This window comes from Clavelina lepadiformis, chromosome 3, assembly GCF_947623445.1.
Source record: "Clavelina lepadiformis chromosome 3, kaClaLepa1.1, whole genome shotgun sequence".
NCBI classification, from domain to species: Eukaryota; Metazoa; Chordata; class Ascidiacea; order Aplousobranchia; family Clavelinidae; genus Clavelina; species Clavelina lepadiformis.
Window position 1 is genome coordinate 16,167,837 of NC_135242.1, and position 21,371 is coordinate 16,189,207.

General features: G+C 35.4%; 2 protein-coding genes across 5 annotated transcripts; one reads left to right on the forward strand and one right to left on the reverse strand.

Moving 5' to 3' along the window:
* Window positions 1-4,385: 4,385 nt before the first annotated feature.
* LOC143450469 (uncharacterized) lies at window positions 4,386-11,817 on the reverse strand. 3 transcript variants are annotated; one of them, XM_076951032.1, is made up of 14 exons: window positions 11,559-11,817; window positions 10,047-10,223; window positions 9,781-9,893; window positions 8,490-8,688; window positions 8,218-8,351; window positions 7,947-8,048; window positions 7,574-7,744; window positions 7,221-7,354; window positions 6,989-7,148; window positions 6,669-6,887; window positions 6,528-6,600; window positions 6,402-6,456; window positions 6,215-6,326; window positions 4,386-6,091 (listed from the first exon to the last, which is right to left on the reverse strand). In XM_076951032.1, the coding sequence occupies exons 1-14, from the start codon at window positions 11,626-11,628 to the stop codon at window positions 4,877-4,879; spliced, it is 2,934 nt and encodes a 977-aa protein (XP_076807147.1). In that variant the 5' UTR covers window positions 11,629-11,817; the 3' UTR covers window positions 4,386-4,876. The 3 variants fall into 3 exon arrangements, with proteins under 3 accessions (XP_076807147.1, XP_076807146.1, XP_076807145.1); XM_076951031.1 differs by lacking the exon at window positions 11,559-11,817 and adding an exon at window positions 10,581-11,057 and having other exon boundaries at window positions 6,402-6,453; XM_076951030.1 differs by lacking the exon at window positions 11,559-11,817 and adding an exon at window positions 10,581-11,054 and having other exon boundaries at window positions 4,387-6,091.
* Window positions 11,818-17,930: 6,113 nt separating this feature from the next.
* LOC143448572 (uncharacterized) lies at window positions 17,931-21,312 on the forward strand. 2 transcript variants are annotated; one of them, XM_076948379.1, is made up of 7 exons: window positions 17,931-18,071; window positions 18,198-18,332; window positions 18,964-19,063; window positions 19,170-19,274; window positions 19,777-19,958; window positions 20,102-20,194; window positions 20,475-21,312. In XM_076948379.1, the coding sequence occupies exons 1-7, from the start codon at window positions 18,012-18,014 to the stop codon at window positions 20,718-20,720; spliced, it is 921 nt and encodes a 306-aa protein (XP_076804494.1). In that variant the 5' UTR covers window positions 17,931-18,011; the 3' UTR covers window positions 20,721-21,312. The 2 variants fall into 2 exon arrangements, with proteins under 2 accessions (XP_076804494.1, XP_076804495.1); XM_076948380.1 differs by having other exon boundaries at window positions 18,964-19,039.
* The last annotated feature ends 59 nt before the right edge of the window (window positions 21,313-21,371 follow it).

A 21,371-nucleotide genomic window follows, 5' to 3' on the forward strand; every position in this document is an offset into this window, starting at 1 on the left:
CAGTCGATTTCTGGCCATATGCGGATATTATGGTTTCTTTTTCTCTAGCTTTTTTTATTCATTTCGGTGATTAGAAAAATGACGTAAAACCCCCAGGAGAACTCAGATGATTTCGTTGTTTTCTTCTCTTCGATGTCGACGTGAAGGTGAGTTTCCAGAACAATAAAGAAACAAGAAAAGAGAGGTTTCATTCTCTTTATGTTTGTTGTATAAGTCATGCGTTGTGTTCGCGCAGCATATGTCGTTCCTTCAAGCACTATTGCAGGTTGACGGCCTTTTAAAGAAACAAAGGTAGAACGCCCATCCCTTGTTTCTCTTTTTTGCCCCCAATGTCGGTTCGTGACTTGCGCAGCAGGCCGGTGGAAAGTTTTGGTGTAAAATATATCATAAAATACTTTGTAAATAAATAAATATGGAATTCGATTTCTCATTTCTATTAGTTTGTAAAAATTGACAGAGTGTTTTGTTTTTTACTCAATAAGCTTTTGAGTAGAAAATCGCGAGTTTCTTTTAACTATAAGGTGGACGCCATTGCACACAATGCATTCGAATAGGAACGCATCGAACGAATACCCAATCAATAATTCCATATTAAGACCAACGAGTTTCGGAGCAGCCTGAAAATTAATGGGTCGAAGTTTGGCAAAGCATTTTCGATTTTAATTACTCTAAAGGAAAATTCTCTAAATTATATTTGTTTAGATTTGTTTCAAAAAATGTTCGTAGATTGCTTGAACTTTTAAACATAAGATGGAACAAGCTGGAATCAAAGGCATGGTTTGAACATGCAACTTTAACTTCACGTTCGACAACATCCAGCGCAGACACGATTTTTTAAACCATTAGGTAATATTCTATACATATGGATTTTAATTCAATTTAAATCGATCTTTAAAATTTCAACACTGCTTAAAGATTTTTGAAACTTTGGACTTGTCTTTGTGAAGTTTTTGTTTTTTTTGTTGTTTATTCTGACAATAGATGCAATTTCAATTACCGCGAAAGCAAGGATAGGTTGAACATAATTAAACCCGCAAAGCTTGATTCGTTTAATTTTAGTCAAAAACTAAGTTTTATACCAAGTCAAAAAAACTGCGTCTCTTAGAGTTTTAAGGATTTATTCCGTTTATTTCAATTCATCCAGGCTTATACGTTAAATTGCTGGTGAAAACAATATCATGTTTTGCTTGCTTGTGCCATTATGTCTTAGTCTATAGGCGATTCCTGTAGCGAATGCCACATGCAAATCGATACACCAACGTAACAGCGGTTTAAAAACGTGTACTCAATTGACCTCAGGTGTTCGATCGAATAAGTTCAACCGAAATTGAAACAGGCAATATATGAGCTAAGGGCATTGAAACCTCAAAGCAATTAAAACACGAAGCCGTACAGGGACAGGGCAGTTTTTTAATCAGCTGATTTTTTCTTTTGTGAAATCGGGTGTCCAATCAGGAAAGAGGAGCTGCATAATTTTCGTTCATTTCTATGATAGAAAGTAATTAGATGCGCTTATAATGTCTTAAAGTCATGTCCAAAATTCATGCGAGTTCTTGTTAAATCCGGATTCGTGCGAATCCTTGCTTATTGAAGGACGTCACTGGCCATCTGGTGTCGAAAGGCTATTGTCATGTTACAGCTGACACCATAGATTTATAGTGCCAAACGCTTCGAAGGGCAATTGTCATGAATTTTTTATCATTCCCATCCCCACAGCTTTCGCCTTGCTTCATGTTAATTATGTAGTTAAAAGCCATTTGTGGACGGTCTTGGACAATTTAAAAATAACTTGCCGGCAAACCAAAGGCAACTTTTGTAAGTACAGATGGTATATGCGTTGGTTTCCTATTTCTTGTAATCTTTCCTGCTGTAAATGGAAACCTTCTCTTGCCCGGTACATTTTTTACAAACAAAGAACAAAATCGCATTATCAAATGTTTTACAGGAAATCAACATCAGCGATCATTTCGTTTCCCAACGATTTCAATTGTTTTCAAAAGAACAGTGTATTGAAATAATAAGACGTTTCTGAAATGTTCTACAAACAAAAGGAATGCTATTTTAATACGATGCAAATCAAAAGTATAGTGTTATACTGAAATCGCATACGCTGTTGTTGTAAAATATGAATTGACCGACATTGTCCACATCGAGAGTTTTAATTTCATCGTGGGTGGCTGAAACGTCAACCTACTTGCTCAGGGCGTGAAACAATAAATTATTCACAAAAGGTTTTTTGATGTCTTTATGTTTCTTATAAATCGTGAAGTCGTTGTAAAATGACGTCTACCCAGCGCCTAGCTTACTCTCGTTGAATGTTGATTTGCTGCTATCTATTGACGGTTAAGCGACACATTTATTCATACACGCATTTGTGTGCCACGTAGCCTTTGCGAGGACAATAATTACCAGGATTGGTTGCTTTCCTACCCTTTGGTATGTACTATATAAAGAAGAGTAAATTCGTCTACAATCAGAAGTAAAGTGTAAATATGAGAAAGTCTTATTTGACCTCGAACAGACTGTGATGTTCCCAAAAAGTATTTTGAAACATTGTACCAGTCTATCAAGCCGAAGTGGGACGATTTCGTCCCAAAGCAATTTTGCGCCGCACTGGCAGCGACTGATTAACGCAACAGCCACGCATTTTCGCTGTATTTCACTTTCTATTTATTCCGTGCGCTTGCGCAATGTCACTAATTAACAAGCTGGCATCTAGAAAACATGCATGTGCTCACTCGCTCAATAAGCAATCATGTAGCATATGGAGTAATTAACTGAAAAAATTTCTCCGTTCGTTGATTGAAGGAGTCTGTAGGCCTATTTCTTTTTCTTCAAAAAATTAAAAATTTATTACTTTACAATTTTTCTAGGAATACTTCCTATATAGATATCTTTTCTTAGATATGTCTGCTTATGTTATTATGTAAAATCAAATTGTACAACATATACAAGAAAAGAAATACGATGCTTGATGTATTTTATGTATGGTAGGCAGAGGTGGACCAAACTTTAATGGTGATGTTGGTAACGGTACCGGTATTCGGTACTGTTTCAAAAAAGTAGTTCGGTACTTCGTCTATACCGGTACATTTGCAGATTGAAAAAAGCAGCGAACGCTAAATTTGAAGATTTATTTAAAATGAAATATTCACTTGTAAAGTATACCGAGTACCGGGTTCAACTAAAATTCCTCAAAATAAGGATTTCGGTTATCGGTTATAGGGATATCGGTTTCGATGGTACCGGTATTGTTAAACTGAAAAAGTAACGCGGTACGATAATTCTGCGCTATAAGCCTACTGTGGTATACTGTCCAGCTCTAATAGTGGGCTACAGTTTACTGGCATTTAAATGGACCTGTATGACAATTATAAATTGACACAAAATTGTCAAGTTTAAAAACCCAAGCAGTTAAATGGGTAAGTTATTTCAAACTCTTGTCGCCCAACAAGATCGGTGTTTCATCTTACCCATGACACTTTGAAGATTTTGCGTTTGCAGTTCTAAGTTATCTTTTAAAGAAATGAAAATTGGAAACTGAATGACTCATACCGCTTTCCATTTGCCACCATAGACTATTAAGTGCATAAAATAATATGCTGGTTGAAAGCAGGCTACACAGATAACTTCTTGCAAAAAAACATTTTGCGGCAATGTAGTGAGAGTAGTGGAAGTTAATGGCAAAAATTACTTGCGTTATATGTAATATAAAGTATACCGTGTGAAAGCTTGACATGGATATCCAACGTTATGATAGGTAAAAAGTTCTTTCATAAACAGCTACATGATGCCTATTAAGTGAAAGCTTTTTTTAAATGTTCACAAGTTTAAATATATTTTGATTTTAACCTGCTGCTATTGCATGCACTAAGTTTTGTAGAATGACCTCAGTTTTTAAGCCGTGCACACTGCAAGCGTCATTTTTGCGATTATGTAACTGACGTTATTGCAAAATTACTGAAAGTAGTGTTATCAAATCACATTAAAACGATTGTTTGCCAAGCCCTAAAGGACCAAACTGTAATTGATTGATAATAACTGAGATATCAACTAATAACTTATTTGACGATTCTACAGTGTTACCATTTTGGAAATTTATTTGCCATCTGAGGTGCATTTTGCTGCTTTCGTCAACATATCTTACTGTATGTATGTGCAAGTGTAACATATGTCTGTTGGCTTCTCATAATTTATAAAATCACTGCGAGAAGTGCAAAAAGTAATTACTTTGCTTACAAAATTGAAGCATGAGTGCAATATGGGAGGTGTATTGATTATGTTCTACAACATATTTTTACGAAAACTGACCATATGTTCTACTTATGTTGCTGTCATTTGACCGTATCCATGATTCATTAATAACTTAATCTGCATCATCGAGTATCTTCTCATTAGAGTGGGAAAGCGCGACTTGGTGGTAATGCGCTTTAAAACAGTTGTCATCGTTGACTTAATGAAAAAAATAATCGCATTTATTGTTAACAAACACAAAACATTTCAAATTTCTATAAAGAAGATAATGTAGGCTATACGTTTTTGTCTGGGTAAATACTGTAACTGAAACTTGCATTATTTCAACATAAAAAAGCAATCGAATATATAGGAATACTTTGCCACGACATGTCAAACACAAATTACTATAGTAGTGCACATTATCAAGATTGAGCAATATGAGCCAACGGCAAGAAAGCATGTAACGGCTTTGAAACCTTTTCATTCAATAGTTTTTTAATTCGATAAACGACATTAGACGAATACAGGTGATATATGCATAACTGTATTTTCCTACCAACCAAGACAAAGCTGTGCATATAGAAAGCTTTTAGAAGCCAAATTTTCTGCGGAATTTCTTCCAATAAAGACGAAATCAAAATCAAAAATATGGTTGTCTTTGAGACAGGCCGCAAGAGATTCTTGGCGACATAACGACAGCTTTCTTCTTGACACGATTTTGCAGTCGTCTTCGAGCAATTTTATTAGCTCGTGTGGCCTCCTGCATGTAGAGCTCACAATTCGAAACCAAAGCTTCCAGTTTCTCCTTGAGCGTGGCTCCTTTGAAGCGAGCTTTCGCTATTCTAAACATTGCCTCAAGAAACCCTTGAAAAGGTAGCCCCATTGACGACTGGAGATGATAAAACGGTGACCCTTGCTCGCTTGCATATTGCTGACACTGACGCAAAACGTCAATAAACAAGATGTCAATTGCAGGCATTGCACCTTGGTCGCATAATTTACAATTGCGTGCCATGTTTCTAAAAGCTGTGGCGTTTATCCGCAAACTACGCTTGACACCGTTGAAATATATAAAGACAGCTGCTACTCTGTTTATAAGCATAATTTCTTTCAACATAAACCTCCTTGATTTGGAAGTTTTTGTGGGTTCATCATTTGCTACGGCTTTGTTTGATTTTTCACAAAAAGGTGGCAGACGTTTTATTTCATAATCTATATCTGGCGAACCGGTTGATGCTGTTGATGATGATTCTACACAAGAATCGCAAACTCTTCTTTGCTGAGTTATCTTCAGCTGACCTTCGTTCTTTTGTTGAGAAAGTAATGAACGTGAAGGTGGTCTTGGATGGAGAGTAGCTGAAGTTTCTATGTCGTTTTGGGCAGAGTTGAAATAGATACTTCTGGGAGGCAACGGATTGTGAGTCGAGTTTCTTCTTTCGGATTCCCATTCACAATCCCAGGTTTCCTGATGTTGCTGACTTTCTAACTTCAGCATTTGCACGCTTGGCATATTTCCGATGGATTGTGTTAGTGGCCTCACGGCATTTTTCACAACGTCCAAGCTTTGTTGCTTTTCCAGCTTGACTTTGTGTTGTTTCTGGGTATGCACTAAACCAGGCCCATAACCACCGATATAGTTACCACACACGTAACAACATGCGGGTTCTACAAGTTCGTCTTCATCTTTAACAGCAAAACTTTGCACTTGGGGTTGAAATCTGTTTCTCGGTGATTCTGTAAACCGAAGGCTGGCAAAGTCTTTTGGTTTAAAATCATTCGTATTACGCAGATGCAAAGACGACGTTTTGCGACGGCCTTCAATAAATTTCCATTCATCCATGGAAATCGCATACTCCTTAACAGAGAACGTTTGCTACTATGAGCATACATGTTCAAAAAATAACAGGGAAAACACACATGTAGCCTATAACTTTTTTACTTTTTGAAGGATATATGGCGTATAGGTAGTTGACTATACCTGCCTATACTTCACAACTGTAAACTTGCTGGGTCGCTTCGCAAGTACTCTTGCTCGACTATGAATGTCCGCTCGGAGAAATGGATTTTCAAAGCAATGGCTCAGTGTGTCACTGAAAATGCAAACATTTCACAAAATCTATTATAATAGACTCAAATATTTTAAAGACATTTGAAGATTATAATACCTTGGTGGCAAAGTCATAATGCTGTCAACGTCCGGTGTTTTCTTAACTTCTTCTGCTAAACAATGTAATTGTTTTTAATTAACATGCATATTTTTTCATTGCATCATACCAAGTACTGGTTATTACCATATGAATTGTCCACATATTTTTCAGGTAAGGAAGCTGTCGTTTCCGTTACATCATTCAAAATTGATTTGTCCTATAAGTTACAAAACCAATATTAAGTTCAGAAATGGGGAGATTCAGCCGGGAGCTTGGCATGTTTACCTCATTTTGCAAATACTGCGAGTCGTGTTCATCAGACAAGTAATTGACTGTCCGTTTGATGGCATTATTTGTAGTTTTTCCTGAAGTGAATTGATCTTGATTGTGTTGCTTATTTCGGTAAAGTGGGTAAACTCGTTGCAGGCATGACTTTTCCATATCAATTTGTCGTTCCCCGTAGGCAATGACACGAACAGTGTCTCGCAGCAGAGGAACTTTTATCTAAAAAAAAAAACAGATTCAGATATTTTTTCTAAAGCAATCGTGTTTAAAACATCATTCTTACTGAACTGTATTGTAAGTGCTCATCCTGTTGTTCCTACCTGTTCATCTACGATACTGGTGACACTCTCCATGATGCCACTTCCTAGTTCTGTTTCCTGCTCCGCATCAATTCCCATACTTGGCGAGGAATTCACTTCCAAAAGATGAGCTTGCAAATCCGATGTCAGTAAAATATCAAATCCTAAAATCTGAAAACACCTAGAAAAATATTCTTATGGGGATTATTGTTGCCATGATCGAGTAGCGTCTGTAGAAACGTCTTTACACTACCTCACTAAGCGGGATTTATTTGCGACATAATCCCATATAGTTATATCCGGTAGCAATGAAAGCACTGTTTTCACAACCAAATCGACTATTTGTTTATGAATTTTGTCAACATCATGTCCTTGTTTTTGAAGAACCTATAAAAGAAATATAAAAACCTACGTTATTGATAGAGCTTTGTTTCATAATCATATTACACTTTTAAATAAACAATAAATGTTTATAGAAAGGTGTAATAAAGCAAACTCTAAATTGAAGTTAATATTATTTCCCACAACCTAAAAAGTTTCACCAAAAATGTAAAAATTTACCCGGTTAAAAATTACTTCCTTTAACAATCGAAAATCACTTTTCACCTGTATCACACTTCTGTAAGATCGTTTTGATCCCGTGTTGTCAGCATCAGTGTGAACAAAGTAATCACTATTCTTGTTCAGGCTGTAGTTTGTGAGATGCATGAAAGCGTTATGAATATTTGAGGAATTTGGTTGCTCGTATTCGACTGTGCATAGTCGCGCTAAGCCATCCTAAATATTGGTAAACAAATACAAAAAAACTCGGTTTGATTTTTTTGTTTTTTGAAAACCTGATGCTTTTATACAAATAGCATCGTCAGCAGGAAAATGGAATCAGTAGACTTAGTGGGTATACTAAATGATATGTGATAAATAAAGGAAAATTAACAGATATATAGGCCTGGTGGTTTTTAAACTGAAATGAATGCCTCACCTTGCACAAATAAATTTCCACTGGATGAAGCCTTGCCACCAAAACATACAAGCGAAGATCAAATTTAAATTTATCTATAAGCAATGGATTTTCGATGTAACGCTGAAAAAAAAATACATTTAAATACTACAAGCGGTTTTGTCATCATAAAAGCATGAAGTGGGTATAACATAGAGTCCACGTAATTTTATAAAAGTTATAAATATAATTTTGCATTTTAAAATTAAAGTATTGAACGCAAAATTACAGAAAAGTAAAATAATGTTGATACTTGCACTACAGCTGGTCGAGAACCAATTGTGCTTTGAACATCGCGAAGATCATTTACAAGAAAAATGCCTTCACCTTGGCTCCCATTATCAGGTTTTACGATGTAAGTCGATGGTTTCTTGCCTGTAGCCTTTTCTAAAATATTGCAAATTTTGTCAAAAATTATACATATACGCATGAGATGACCAGGTTAATTTAAAAATAAATTAATCTAGTAATGCTTTTGTTTGAGGGTAGAAAATGAAAGGACTGTGACTTCGTATTATTTCCTACCAGAAAATTCCCGAAAAGAGTTTGGCGATTTTGTTGTTTCATATACTGCGGAAGAGTAATTTGCTTTTTTCTTGGTTTTCATGGAAACTTCCGCTATGAACTGATGATATTGCTCAGGAAGAAACCAAGTTGGAGGGTAGAAATCAAATTCTCCCGGATAAAGCATCTGCATCCGCTTAACTATTCTTGACAAATGAATCTTCAATAGTAAAAGATAGACGTCTGTTTAAATTTTGGCACGAATTTTTATCAATAGAATATACAGGTAAATCAATGCGGTTGCCAGGCAGACAGGTGAACCGGTTTAATATGGATTTCAAACATTGAGTTCCTTGCACTACCTCTTGCCGCTCTCTTGCAAATACTGGCGTGAAGTTAGTTGCCGGTTCACCGGTTACTTTTTCATTGTCGGTAAACAACTTCATTTACAAATAAGTAAAAGAATAATTAACTATACGTAGCAGGGTCGTAATGACTCGAATAACTTTTTGCAAAGACTTTACTTGCCTTGAGTTCTTTTTTAGAAAATATTTTAAAAGACTTGAATTGACTCGAATCAATATTTGAAAACACTCGACCTGACTCAACTTGTTCCTTTTTGATTAGATTTCGGTATTAAGGTAAGACAATATTTTCTTTCTTTCATCCAAACCATGAAGGTGTAACATAAAAGGAAGTTTGTTTGCTTATACGAATGCATTTGGTGTCGCAAAACGAAGCAAGGTTCCAAATATTTTAAACGTTTCATTTGACCGAAAGGGTATTTTTGTTTTGTGTATGTCTTAGTTTCAGATATCAATTGACTTGTTTCGACTCGAGTCTTATTTGCTAAATGAATCGAGTCAATTCTTTAGAAATAATCGACTTGGCTTAAACGGGAAATGACTTGACTTGCGTTTGGTAACTTAGTTACAACTCTGCTACGTAGTTGAGGTAATAAACGTCATATGTGAACATGTAACAGTTTAAAAAACGTATATGAGATAACTAACGTCATCACGTATACTGCATGTCATACCGTAATGCATGAACAGGGTCAGTAATACTTTTTTACTGACACCATGTTACCAATGAACAGCAGGATATTCATATCTATCAAAACCTGTAAATTTACTAAACCACTTAAGAACATACACATGATTCGTCATATTAGACAGTGAAATATTTTCAACAAATTTAAATTTTTGTTGCTAAAGTGTTTTTTCTCCTTTTCACTTTTGTCAGTCATAAATGCTAGGAAATAAAGTAGGTTCAATACCCTGTGATGCAAAACGGGTATCATCATATTTACCTTTTGTGACAATTCAGCCATCCCCGGAAGCTTATTGACAGCGTAAACCCCTGGTTTATTGTACAATGCTTCGTTATAACCAATTCCATGCCAATATATATCAGCAATCGCTCCTTATGAAAAAACAGCATTTTACGTGTCATACTATGTTACTTGAATAACACAGTGGGAATAGAATATGTTTCTTGTTACAAAAACAATTTCTAAATTTTTCCTTCTATTTTTCTAAATAAGGAAAAACGTATAACCATAATCCTTCTTCTAACCGGCCTTGCAGTTTCCTCTACACTCTCTCCACTTGAGCTGCCGTATAACAGAGCTAAGAGCTTCGTGTGAGGTTTTGGCCCCTGACGTGTTGACCTTCAGGACTGCACATTGTTCCGTGGCCTTTTCTACTTCTTCTTTTCTTCTTGTTTCTGTTGAAAATTCTTCCAGTTCTATGTCTTCAAAAAAGTCATTGATGGCATAAATATGTAAAAACTGGACAAACTGATAAGTTTGAAGCACAATTTGCTACCGCAAAGCTTTTTCGTGTATGTTATTCCGTTATATTGTGTTTGTTTTTTTATCTTCCCATAGTCCTTTCGTGTTTCTGTACCACTACCCATACATAGATAAAAGGAAGCATAAGATTAAACAAATCACCAAAGTTTAATCCAGGTTTGATAAATTTCCTACTCTAAATGTGCTTGAAAAGTACAAATATTATCACTTACATAAAAAAATACATGCATTTTCCTCTGCGCATTTTCCTACCTTAAAATATGTTTATTGTAAATATAGCCTACTTTTTTGCTTACCATCGTCTTCGTGGATGTTTTGTTCAATGTTTTCAACTTTGCTGTTAGCAGGATTGCTCTCGGTTTTTGACGTAACAAAGGTGTGTGTTACAACACCATTTCTTCTAACGGTCGTACCGTTAGCTATATGTTTCCCATTTGCTATCACTGACCATTTTGATTCATCAGTTTTCATATTTGAATTACCATACTTGTAATATTAACAAGATTACCATTAAACGTTGTTGTATAATCCGATTCCATTGTTAGCGTATGTACAACATTCACACACCTACATATAGCGTACCATCGCCATGTACAGTACTTAACAGTACTATAATACAGGATCTTACAAGTCAATTGATGTTGAAGTATACATTTCAAACATTGGTTAATACCTGAAGTACCGTTTATCTACTTTCCTTTGTTCATAGAGCTACCACTTATCGATAAATCTGTCATTACACCTGCGTAGGCTATATCAATGCTTAAACATAATTGTTGCTTTCAGCATTCTCAAAGCAAAATAACTTTTTCTGAGTGAACGCCTGAGCGACCAATTATGAACGAAGGTGGCTTAATAACATAACTAAGAAATGGATATCGCATAACAAAGGTATTGTGTGTCAGCAAACAATACCAAGCTGTGGCGTCCTACAGAGGATTGCGGTTTCTTACTCAACCTCATAATCTTTTTTATTTGATATTAGATGTTTCTGACGAGCTATAAAATGATATAGGGCATAGTCTATTGGCGAATGTTGAATATCCCCACTTGATCCTGATTATTGTGCAAATAAAGCATAAATTCCCTGATTTAAGGGACTTGACCCGAATGTGAGCTAACTGCGACATTGTGCTGTTAAATTTAATTGAATAAACTGACGTGTAACTGAAATGTTTGTTTTACAAGCATATATGCGCTACTCTACTGCAAGAGTAGCAAAATTGAATAATTTTGCGTTCAGTATAGGTAATGACTATCAGTAAATAACTAACCTGCTCTTATTGCCGCTCTACATACGTTGGAGAAACCAAACGCTCTCTCGTGACTACGATGAAAGAACATAGAGGAAATATCTCCAATTATTATCCATATGAAAAAACTTCTTTATGGGTTAATGAAACGTTGGCAGATAATAAAGTTCTCTATCCACCAATAGTGCTTTGTATTTGATGCTATTACGCCTGTTGGCAACCATAATACAGCCTGTCCCTATGTTGCCAGGTCACGAGGTCGCGCATGTCCCTGTGCGTGTGAGCTGAAATCAGAAGCATTACAGCATATTCTGAAATAGTGCATAAGCGAAAAGGAACTACATTTTAAGGCTTTAACCATAAAATGTAGTCTATGACAAATTTTGACACATTATAAAGAACAAGTCATCAAGAAAACGATTTTAATTGTCATGGATTCAAAACAACTGGACAGATGAAATAAAACAAAAACAACATTTGTTTGGTTTTAACTTCCATGTGTTTGCTTTGCTTAAGCTAAAGGTTTCAAAAAAATAAAAATAAAACAACTTCAAATCATGCCATTTTCTCTTTCATAGAGATATTCCCACTGAAAAAAAAACGATTCAAAATTACTGGAGGTACTCCGTAAGTTTTAAGATAACTTCATAAGTTGAGGTCAAGTAAAAAAATGGCCGCCTACAAAGAGCATTGGCCCAATGCCTCTCAAGGCATTGCTTTTAATGAGGCGAAAAAGTTATTTATGTTTAATTTAAAATAGGGTTTCCATATCTAAGTGGGCAAAATTCAGGACGAATTTCTCAACTGTACTTTTTGCGGCATTAGTTGTACCATAATTGCAACAACAAAAAATCAAGAAATAGTGAATTGTCTAGGCAATGATCCTGTGTACGAAGTACTAATGTTACCAGGTTACTAGAGATGGGCCGATACCAACCCAAACCCGAATAGATTCGCCGAATATCGCCTTTATGGTAGATTCGGGCGAACACGAATACTATATTACTTATAAATTTACTAACTTTTGTTAAAAACGATGATCTAGCTTCCCGACAAAGCTAAACTAGAGTCAGCAGTACTTATAATGAACGTCGTTTTCCTAATGATTTTGCTTTTTCAATCGTTTTTTAAACGCTATTTTTCGAAAGAAAACGATTTGTTTATCGATTACATCATGTTACAAGCAAGACTTAACAACTTTTGGGGTAAATTTTGTTGTTTGGTTCTAATACGAATAGATTCGGGATTCGTTCGTGTCGGCCTTCATGATATTCGGGTTCGCACGAACCCGAATAATCTTCCTCCTAGCACATCCCTACAGGTTACTGCTGTCCTGCTGTGTAAAATTATTTTGTGGATTGTGACGTCATAATCGTGACGTCACTTTTCTTGCGGCTCCTTGCAAACTTTAGGTTTGAAATTTGGCTCTGGCACTAAAAAGGTTGAGAATCACTGGGCTATACTATATTGCTATAATAACTACTGCAATACTGTAAATAAAATACGATGCTATGGCATCAAAGCTTCAGGCAGCATTGTTATAATAGAAAACAATTACCAAATTCCTGAACATTATTGGTTGATCGCGAAACACGACAGATTGCTTGTCATTCTGGTTATGAAGCATCAAGAGAAAGTTTCTAAAGAGCCTACTATCAACAATGTAAATTAAGCATTGCAGCTGCTGATATGGAGTTGTTCACTGTTGGATAGAGTTGTAAAAGCAAAATAAGGTTATCCACGCGGTCCAAAATAGATGTTGAAAGGAAATGGTATTACAAAACTCATTGCAAAGTGAGTATACGGCTACGGTCCCTACCCAATATAAGCTTCGTTGAGAGTTATGCCCGGATTTGTGTTAAAATATAAGTGGTCTAGAAAGCATTAAAATTTCGTTGATGTCATTAATCGTGGTGTAGCCTATACTATTGAATTGTAAATGCATTTTTGAAACATTTTTGGGACCAATCTGTTTCAGCGGTTGCTGTAAAAATGCCGTTGAAAAAACGTCAAAGTCTTAAAACATTTTCATAGATTCTGTCATTTACCCTTCTAAATACGATTTTATGCTAATACCGGCGTATTTAGCAAGGGGGCATTGTGCCATACCTCCTCATGAACCTAACGTTAACCATAGGCCTTTATACGTTTTCAGTCTTTTTCGTTTATTGCATTTCCTTGTTTGCAACCACTTATCAACTACAACCTACACAGAACAATGTATAAGATTAATGGATAGTTCACGCCGTTTACGGCATTTCAAAAATGAAAACTATTATTTGACTTCACATAGATAGGCAAATACGTTTTGTTTCAGGCGTTTTAAAGTGTTAGCCTATTTGCTTTGAACATTTTGGGCGGGTTAGACAAGCTCGGGAATTTCAAAACCAACTTTTAAATCTTTTTGGTTCTCTTCAATGCAACCCTAAATACGCCACTGCATGCTAACCATACACTGTTTTAATTGCTGACGCAATATGACAGTGATGGTTATTGGTATTTTAATACTGTATTTGAACGGTAACACTGTTATTATAAGTATAGGCTAGTTGCGCAATTCTTTATCAATTGAACAATAACAGCAACTGGCTTTTGGCTGATTTGACCTACAAAAAGGTGTTGAATTTCATAAAGCTAAACTTAGCACATATGCCCTTAAACTATCATTTTATTAATAAAAGAGCGCCCACCCACACTGAGCCCTAAGACATTCCACTATGTAAATCCGGCGCTGCCACCACTAAACCTCGTCTACATTTCATGGTCATCGTCTGGCAGGATAGACGAAGATGATATTAGAATTAGGCTATGTTATAAAATGGAATGTATAGACCGTTCATGGCCACCACACTTAGAACAAGGATAAAATAACAAGATTGACTGCCGAGTGGTTAGAGCAATGGTTTTCAACCTTTTTCGTACCGAGGCCCTTTTAGCAACCCAAGATGGCCTGACGACCCCCTTCCAAAATAATGCAGTTATGTACACGCAATAATAAGAACTTCAGAACCGACCATACAACAACGATTTACAAGAAAAGCGCAGCTTGCGCAACTGAAAATGCCACTCAAGATTTTTGAAAAGCAACCGTCGGCTGGGACATTAACAACAACTGAACCTGGTGAACTGAAGTTCAGCTTACGCCTAGACTAGCTGCAGTTTTCCTCTCCGAGTTAACCCTCATTTGCTAAAATATGTTGATCTGAGCCCTTATTTCAGCTCTATGAGACCTCTTTTTGCCCTTTTTGAAAGAGTAAAAAATAATACAACAGTAGTACTATACTTGCAAAATTAAAAAAGAACTAGGCTAACAACGCTAAAATGAGGTGGTCACAGTCTTTTACAGCGAATCTATTCAATACTGTTATGTAACAATCGTCTTTATTCATTTAAAAATTAAACGCATTTTTCACTAACAAACCCAAACAATGCAACTGGTCTTACTTAAACTGTTGCACAGCATTGTACAGCAAAAAACTAATCAAAGACAATTCAATTCTTTGCAAACCAGGTTTTAACCACTTCATTTCCTTAAAAAAAAGTTAAAAAATACACCCACTCAACAAAGACATTGCGAACCCCAGAAAAAAAAGCTAGCGACCCCAGTTAGGGTCGCGACCCCTAGGTTGAAAACCAATGGGTTAGAAAGTTGTACGACCTGTGAGAGTTGTACGGCCTGTGTTCGATACCCAGCAGCACTACTCTTGTAATTGATGCCTTTGGCAAGGTATCTTGTTCAGTGGTTCTGATAAGCAGTTCATAATTTGGGATCATTAATTAAAAGATAAAAAAACAAATAAAAAAGGTACATCAAACGAAAATTGTGCAACGGCTAGCTCGGTAACCGTGGCTCGAGGGATGAAGCATCATTGCATTGCCGAGCTTAAGTCACGCGAAGACTTGCCTCAATAAGAGGATACAAAGATTATGACACCATATAGTATATGTACTGCATATACCATAACAAGTTATGGCATGTATGGCATATACCATAACAAGTTAATCGTAACCATAACCGTATTATATTAAAATAACAGACATATGGGTGCAGTATTAAGATCTATAGAAAAAGCATGCTACATTTAAGACTTCCATACAGTTCTAATAGAAGAAAACACATGACAAAATGATAGCCCCTTTCACTCACGAAGGCGAAAGAAGGTTTTCCTAATGGTGGCAAAAGGGTTTACCAAACCTACCGGCCTGTGGTTTCAAAATCACTTGAGCATAACCATTTTCTTTTTTGTCTTTTGAATGGTGCGTAAAATGCTTAACGAGCCTACCGGTACTGTATCTGAAAAAACGTTTTTGTGGACACTTCCTGCATTTGACAGAATACAAAATAATATAGTCACTATAGATGGTATGGTACAATCTGGTGTTTTTTGGTGGCAAAACATTTTTGTTACACCCAAAATAATAACCAGATATCCGTATACTTACTATAACAACTATGGCTGCTCGTGGGCAAAACCATAGATATCCTATAAAACATAACATAAACGGTAGAGCTTTTTATGACCCATTAGAATAAGAAAGAATGAGTCTCTTCCTCTAAATCAGTGGTTCCCAAACTTTTTCAGCATGTGGCACGCTAAAAAAATTATAAAACGCTCGCGGCATACTTACAAGAGAAGAAAAGTTGCTTTAAAAAATTTATTTTCACGTGTTAAGGCGATGGATGTGCTGGTTTATATGAACATATACGACTGAAACGAGGTTGCATTGTTGACAAACATACCCGCATTTTTTCGTCAATTTCAAGCAGTCTCTCTCGTTTACAGCTTTTAATTTCAGTCAAGACAGAAAAGCCATGTTCACATAGCCATAGCCGCGACACACTTGAGAAACTGTGGCGGCACACAGTTTGGGAATTACCGGTCTAAATTGTGGCAAAACAGTTTCATCATGCTTGCCGACCTATATTGGTTCAAAATCACTCAGGCAAAACCATTTTTACTTTCTTATTCTAACGGGTGATTTAAAGGCTCTAAAATGAAACAAACATAACGAAAATAGTACATGTTTCAGTTAAGTACTCCTTTATAATGTTTTATACTTTTTTATGGGATATCTATAGGCAAAATATAATCGTGACCTTGCCCGAAATGAAAAATCAAAATTGGTTGCACCTCGCAAGCTACTGTATGGTTCGAAAACCACTGGATAACCATTGACTTAATTAAAACTATTAAACTAGATTTCATAGTTTAATCAACAGGTGTAATTAATATTATATTTTGTATGAAAGCTGAACTTGTACTGAAGCAGATGTGTTGCATTTATTAAAAACACTTTTTAAGTGTTTCCAACTAAATTAAGTCCATGCAAAATACAGTAAATATATGAAGTCGCTAACTAATAATGTTTGCTTATAATGTAAACAATTAAATACCACGCGCTATGCAGAAAAACATATAGCTTTATTTCTAAAATGCTTTTATGACCCGCAATTTAGTTTGAATGAAAAGTGGAATCTGAAAGAACAGTAGAACATCGCTCCGCATGAATAATTACAGACAATAGGCAACAACAAATCCTTAGTAACGAAGAACGCTTTTCCAATACAGCTGGATCGTCTCCATGAAAAAGCACGAGTTTAGTGTGAGATTACATAGCTGCCTATAAGGACTCTCTCACTTATTCATTTGTTTGGTTTTGTTGTGTATATGGTTAATCATCTTTATTGCTTTGGAAACGGAGCTTAGAAACGTTTAGCCTGCTTAAAATAAGAATTTTGTATAGCCATCATTATAAGTATGATAGGTTATCATACAGTCATAAGCTTTTCAGGAAAAAATATACCAGTCTGATGAATTAGCATTATTTATTATATAACGTAAGCCTAATAAATTATCGGTATACTCATCAACATAAAAAACTGTTAGATAGAATTGTTGGCCAAATTTCATTTCGTAATTTTCTCAACCGTCTTAAAACAGTAAAATTAGTTTTATAGTCATGTTGTACAGTTGTTGGCCTAGCTTAATATTTTTTCACAATTATTGTATAAAACAGAAGTAGGCTAAGCGGAGACATTGTTAGTGCACATTATCTACTGTGCTGTGTATTCTTCATAGACTTGCAAAGTGACTAAACAAAAAAGAAAATATAAGGTTTCAGTACAAAAATTTACTTGGAACCCAGGCTGCCATTCCAATCTCAAAACTGAGATTAGGCCTAGTCTACATTTTTTTCCCCGTTAACTTGATTTGATTGCAGTCAAAATTTTACAGTGAATATAGGACATCACCATATAGCATAGCAAATACTGTTCCAAGTTTTTTCTTTCAAAACTAACATTGGTAGTCTAGGCTACCATTAATGTTACCGGTGAGAGTGGTGACCAAATTTTATTGGAAGTTTTAGCCAAACTAAGTTAAAATGTAAGTGGTTAATATGTTTTTGTAAACAGATTTAGCGTGTCTTGTGCAATTTTTTTTATATTTTTTCTAAATTTTTATTTATTACATTATGGGCTGCGGCAATTCCAAAGATGCCGTGAAAGCTATTCAAATAGAAGATGGAGAGGTGGTAAGTCCGGTTTTTTAAGAGTCTGTTTTCATTTTTTTTAGTATTAAAGTATTGAAATGATACTTTTTACTAGTTTTAAACAGTAATTCAAGCTTTTTAACACAATAACTTTTTTGCTTTATATAGAAAGGCAGTAAAAGTGTGAAAAAGGTAAAGGTAGTGTCTTCTGATGAGACTCTTGTCAGTGATACAAACGCAGCTCATGTTGGTGTCAACAAATCTACATCAGCTAAAAGCCGAGATAGTGGCATCCAAGAAATGGTTTGTATTGATTTTAAGTAGTGTTAAAGTTTGATTTTCATAACTAAATCAATTTATTTTTCTCAACCATAGGTGGGCAATACTGCGGTACTATAGTACCGAATTATTCTACCACAGTACTTTTTCAGTACTGAGACCAGTACCGTCAGTACTTTTGAAAAAAAGTACCGAATCTCTGTACCAAATTACTTTTTCAAGAAATTTCAGTCAGTCTCGGTACTTTGTAGTGTTTACTTGATTATTTTAAAATTTTAGCAAGTCTTTTTTCAAAAATTCATGTTAATTAATCCTTGATGCTATTTTTAGCATCTGTTGATCTATTTTAATCTAGAAATGTCAAGTAAAATTCCAAGAAATTGACGTTACATTTGTTTTGACCTGGAGTAACCTTTACCGGGGCCATAATAGCGGCAAACATTGCACTTGCAGCAGTATCTTTTACACAAAAAGTACTAGTACTGACAAAGTACCGAACTACATTTTAAAATTAGTACCCAATACCGGAACCGTCAGTACATTTTTTGCCAAGTACTGGTACCGTTACCAACGGTACTTTCAAAGTACCGACTGCCCACCTCTGCTCAACAATATATGTGTATTCGGCCTATCTAACAACTCTCTACACTGTAAGGATTATTCAAGAGATGAATACCCAAATGGAATAATTACTGAAGAGTCTGATCCTCATCTTGTGCAAGATATTGAAGGTCAAGGAAGACCAGGGACACCTGGTATTTACGATTTATACGCTTTAGGCAAAGAAATATATTTTTTATAACTGAAGATAGGTGTAGATTCAACCTGACTATAACTATTATTAACATTTTTTGTTTTCAGATTTTGAACTTGTCGGGAGACAGTTTCATAGTAAAAGTGCTGGGAGGGAAAGAATGAAATCAAAAGCAATCTTGGAAGCTCTTGAAGCAGAAGGATTGATATCGGGTAATAAACCACCTTTACAAGAAATTTTGCAAATATTATTTTGCCATCATTTTTATATTTTATTATATCCGCAAACAGATTTTGTATGACCCGCGAATACTTCCGGAGTTTGGTACACTGTATTTTCCATTGCATTTGTGAAAATACACTTGCGTTTTTTTTAAATGGGTTGCATTAGATACAGCCTGAGATAAGTCGCACATCATCGAAATGCAAGTCAGTATGTGATTATTATGTAATGATAATGCCTTTTGACGGCTATTGTCACAGTATTGTGTGATATATACATTTGATGATTTTAGCTTTTCGTCGCAAACACGTTATCATTGGTTCAGCAAAGCATCAAGTCGATTAGAACAGTAAACTCAGTCCTTTGCCAACATTGGAGTTTCTTCCATTTGCGACACGCAATGTTTTTTTCAAACCTTAATGTGGCACTTCATGCAGTCTTGGACCATCCTGCAGTAAAGCATGCTGCTAAATGCTTTTTATTTATCTGTAGGAACCAAAGTTCAAAAAGGTGGCGCTGCATTTGAAGTTAGAATGGAATCATTGAGACCACTAGAACCTCTTGCTCCTATCAAACGAGCTCCACCTAGACTGCAAAGGCTGAAAAGTGAGAAGAAGATTCTATCCAAAGAAGAGCTGGAAGAAAAGCAGAGATTGGCAGAATGCAGACGAAATGTAGCCTACCATAATATTTGTTCTCTGTATTAAAGCTTTACGCTAAGGATTAAATGGCTGTAAAATGTTTTAGTGTTGAGATCCATGTGATCCCAAAAACCAGAGCAAAAAACTCACTATCTTATGACTTTATGTTTGTATAGAATAAATTAAGTAAGAAAAAAAGCAGATTGGCCTCTCAAATTGCACAAGATCAGGAATTAGCCCAAAAATTGACGATGGAAGGAGATAATGCGGTATGATGATACAGTTTGAATTTGAATGAATGCACTTTGCAAACAATAAATTTTAAAACTGCAGTTAAGGTTTCTAGTATACTGTGTCTTATAAAATTTGGCTTTTCAATGCATTAGTTGGTTAATCAGTATAGAAATAAATATCTTTATTAAGACATCTACCTAAATTTTTTATTTAGTCTTTCATTCTAAGACCTTACTAGGTCATGATTGTGAAAACTTGGGTAATCGACTAATTGTGTGTAAAATTGTTAATCACAAGGTTTACTATGTATTACAGTTTGATTCCACTGAAGATGAAGGTTTGAAAAATGCTTATAAACCCAATAAATATGTAAACCGGGGTCAAGGAGAAAATATAGACACCATCCACAGTCATGCATTGCATAAAAACACAGTTTTTGACGAGGGTAGCATGAGCAGTTTGGAGGATGGGCTTGGTGATTCCATTCGACAAAGCCAGTACTCCAGCGAAGACTTTTTTGAAAGCAAACCAGGATATCAATTGTCGCAAGCTGATGCATGATGTTTTAAGCAGCCTATGGCTTGGCTTTCTTGCCACAGTGCCTATTGTACAACCCTGAAGCTGTGATTGGTCATTAACATCGGATACTTTTCAAATTTTTAATGTATTTATTGCTTTTACAAGGCCACTTGTACATCTGATACTTTTAGAATTTACATTTATGAAAATAGAGAAGCCTATAATTTTCATACACCAATGTGGAACGTAGTGAACAACTACATTTTTTTAATTTTTCAGGTTTGCATGTAAAGTATTATAAAAATGAGATTAGAATTTTGAGCAAAGTTTATATTTATTAATATTTTGTTATGATAAATAGCATCATTTTCTACCCGTCCCATAAATGTATGTGAAAAATTCTTCCTTTTTCTAATACTGTATAATAATACATTTTTATTTAGCTTCCATATCAGCTTGCAGTGTTAACATGCTTGAGCTCATCTGCCACTTTATATTAGCATTATGTGCTAGTTGTAATATATGGCTGTCATGATTACTTCAGTTTACAAATATATTTCTTTCTTGGATTTGTTTATTCGCTAAGATAAAAACACATCCATGAATTTAACCAAAATATAATTGTGCCACGGTCTGACTGGTTTCTTGTGGGTTGACGATTCATATTATACCAACAGGAATGTTCTATATGGG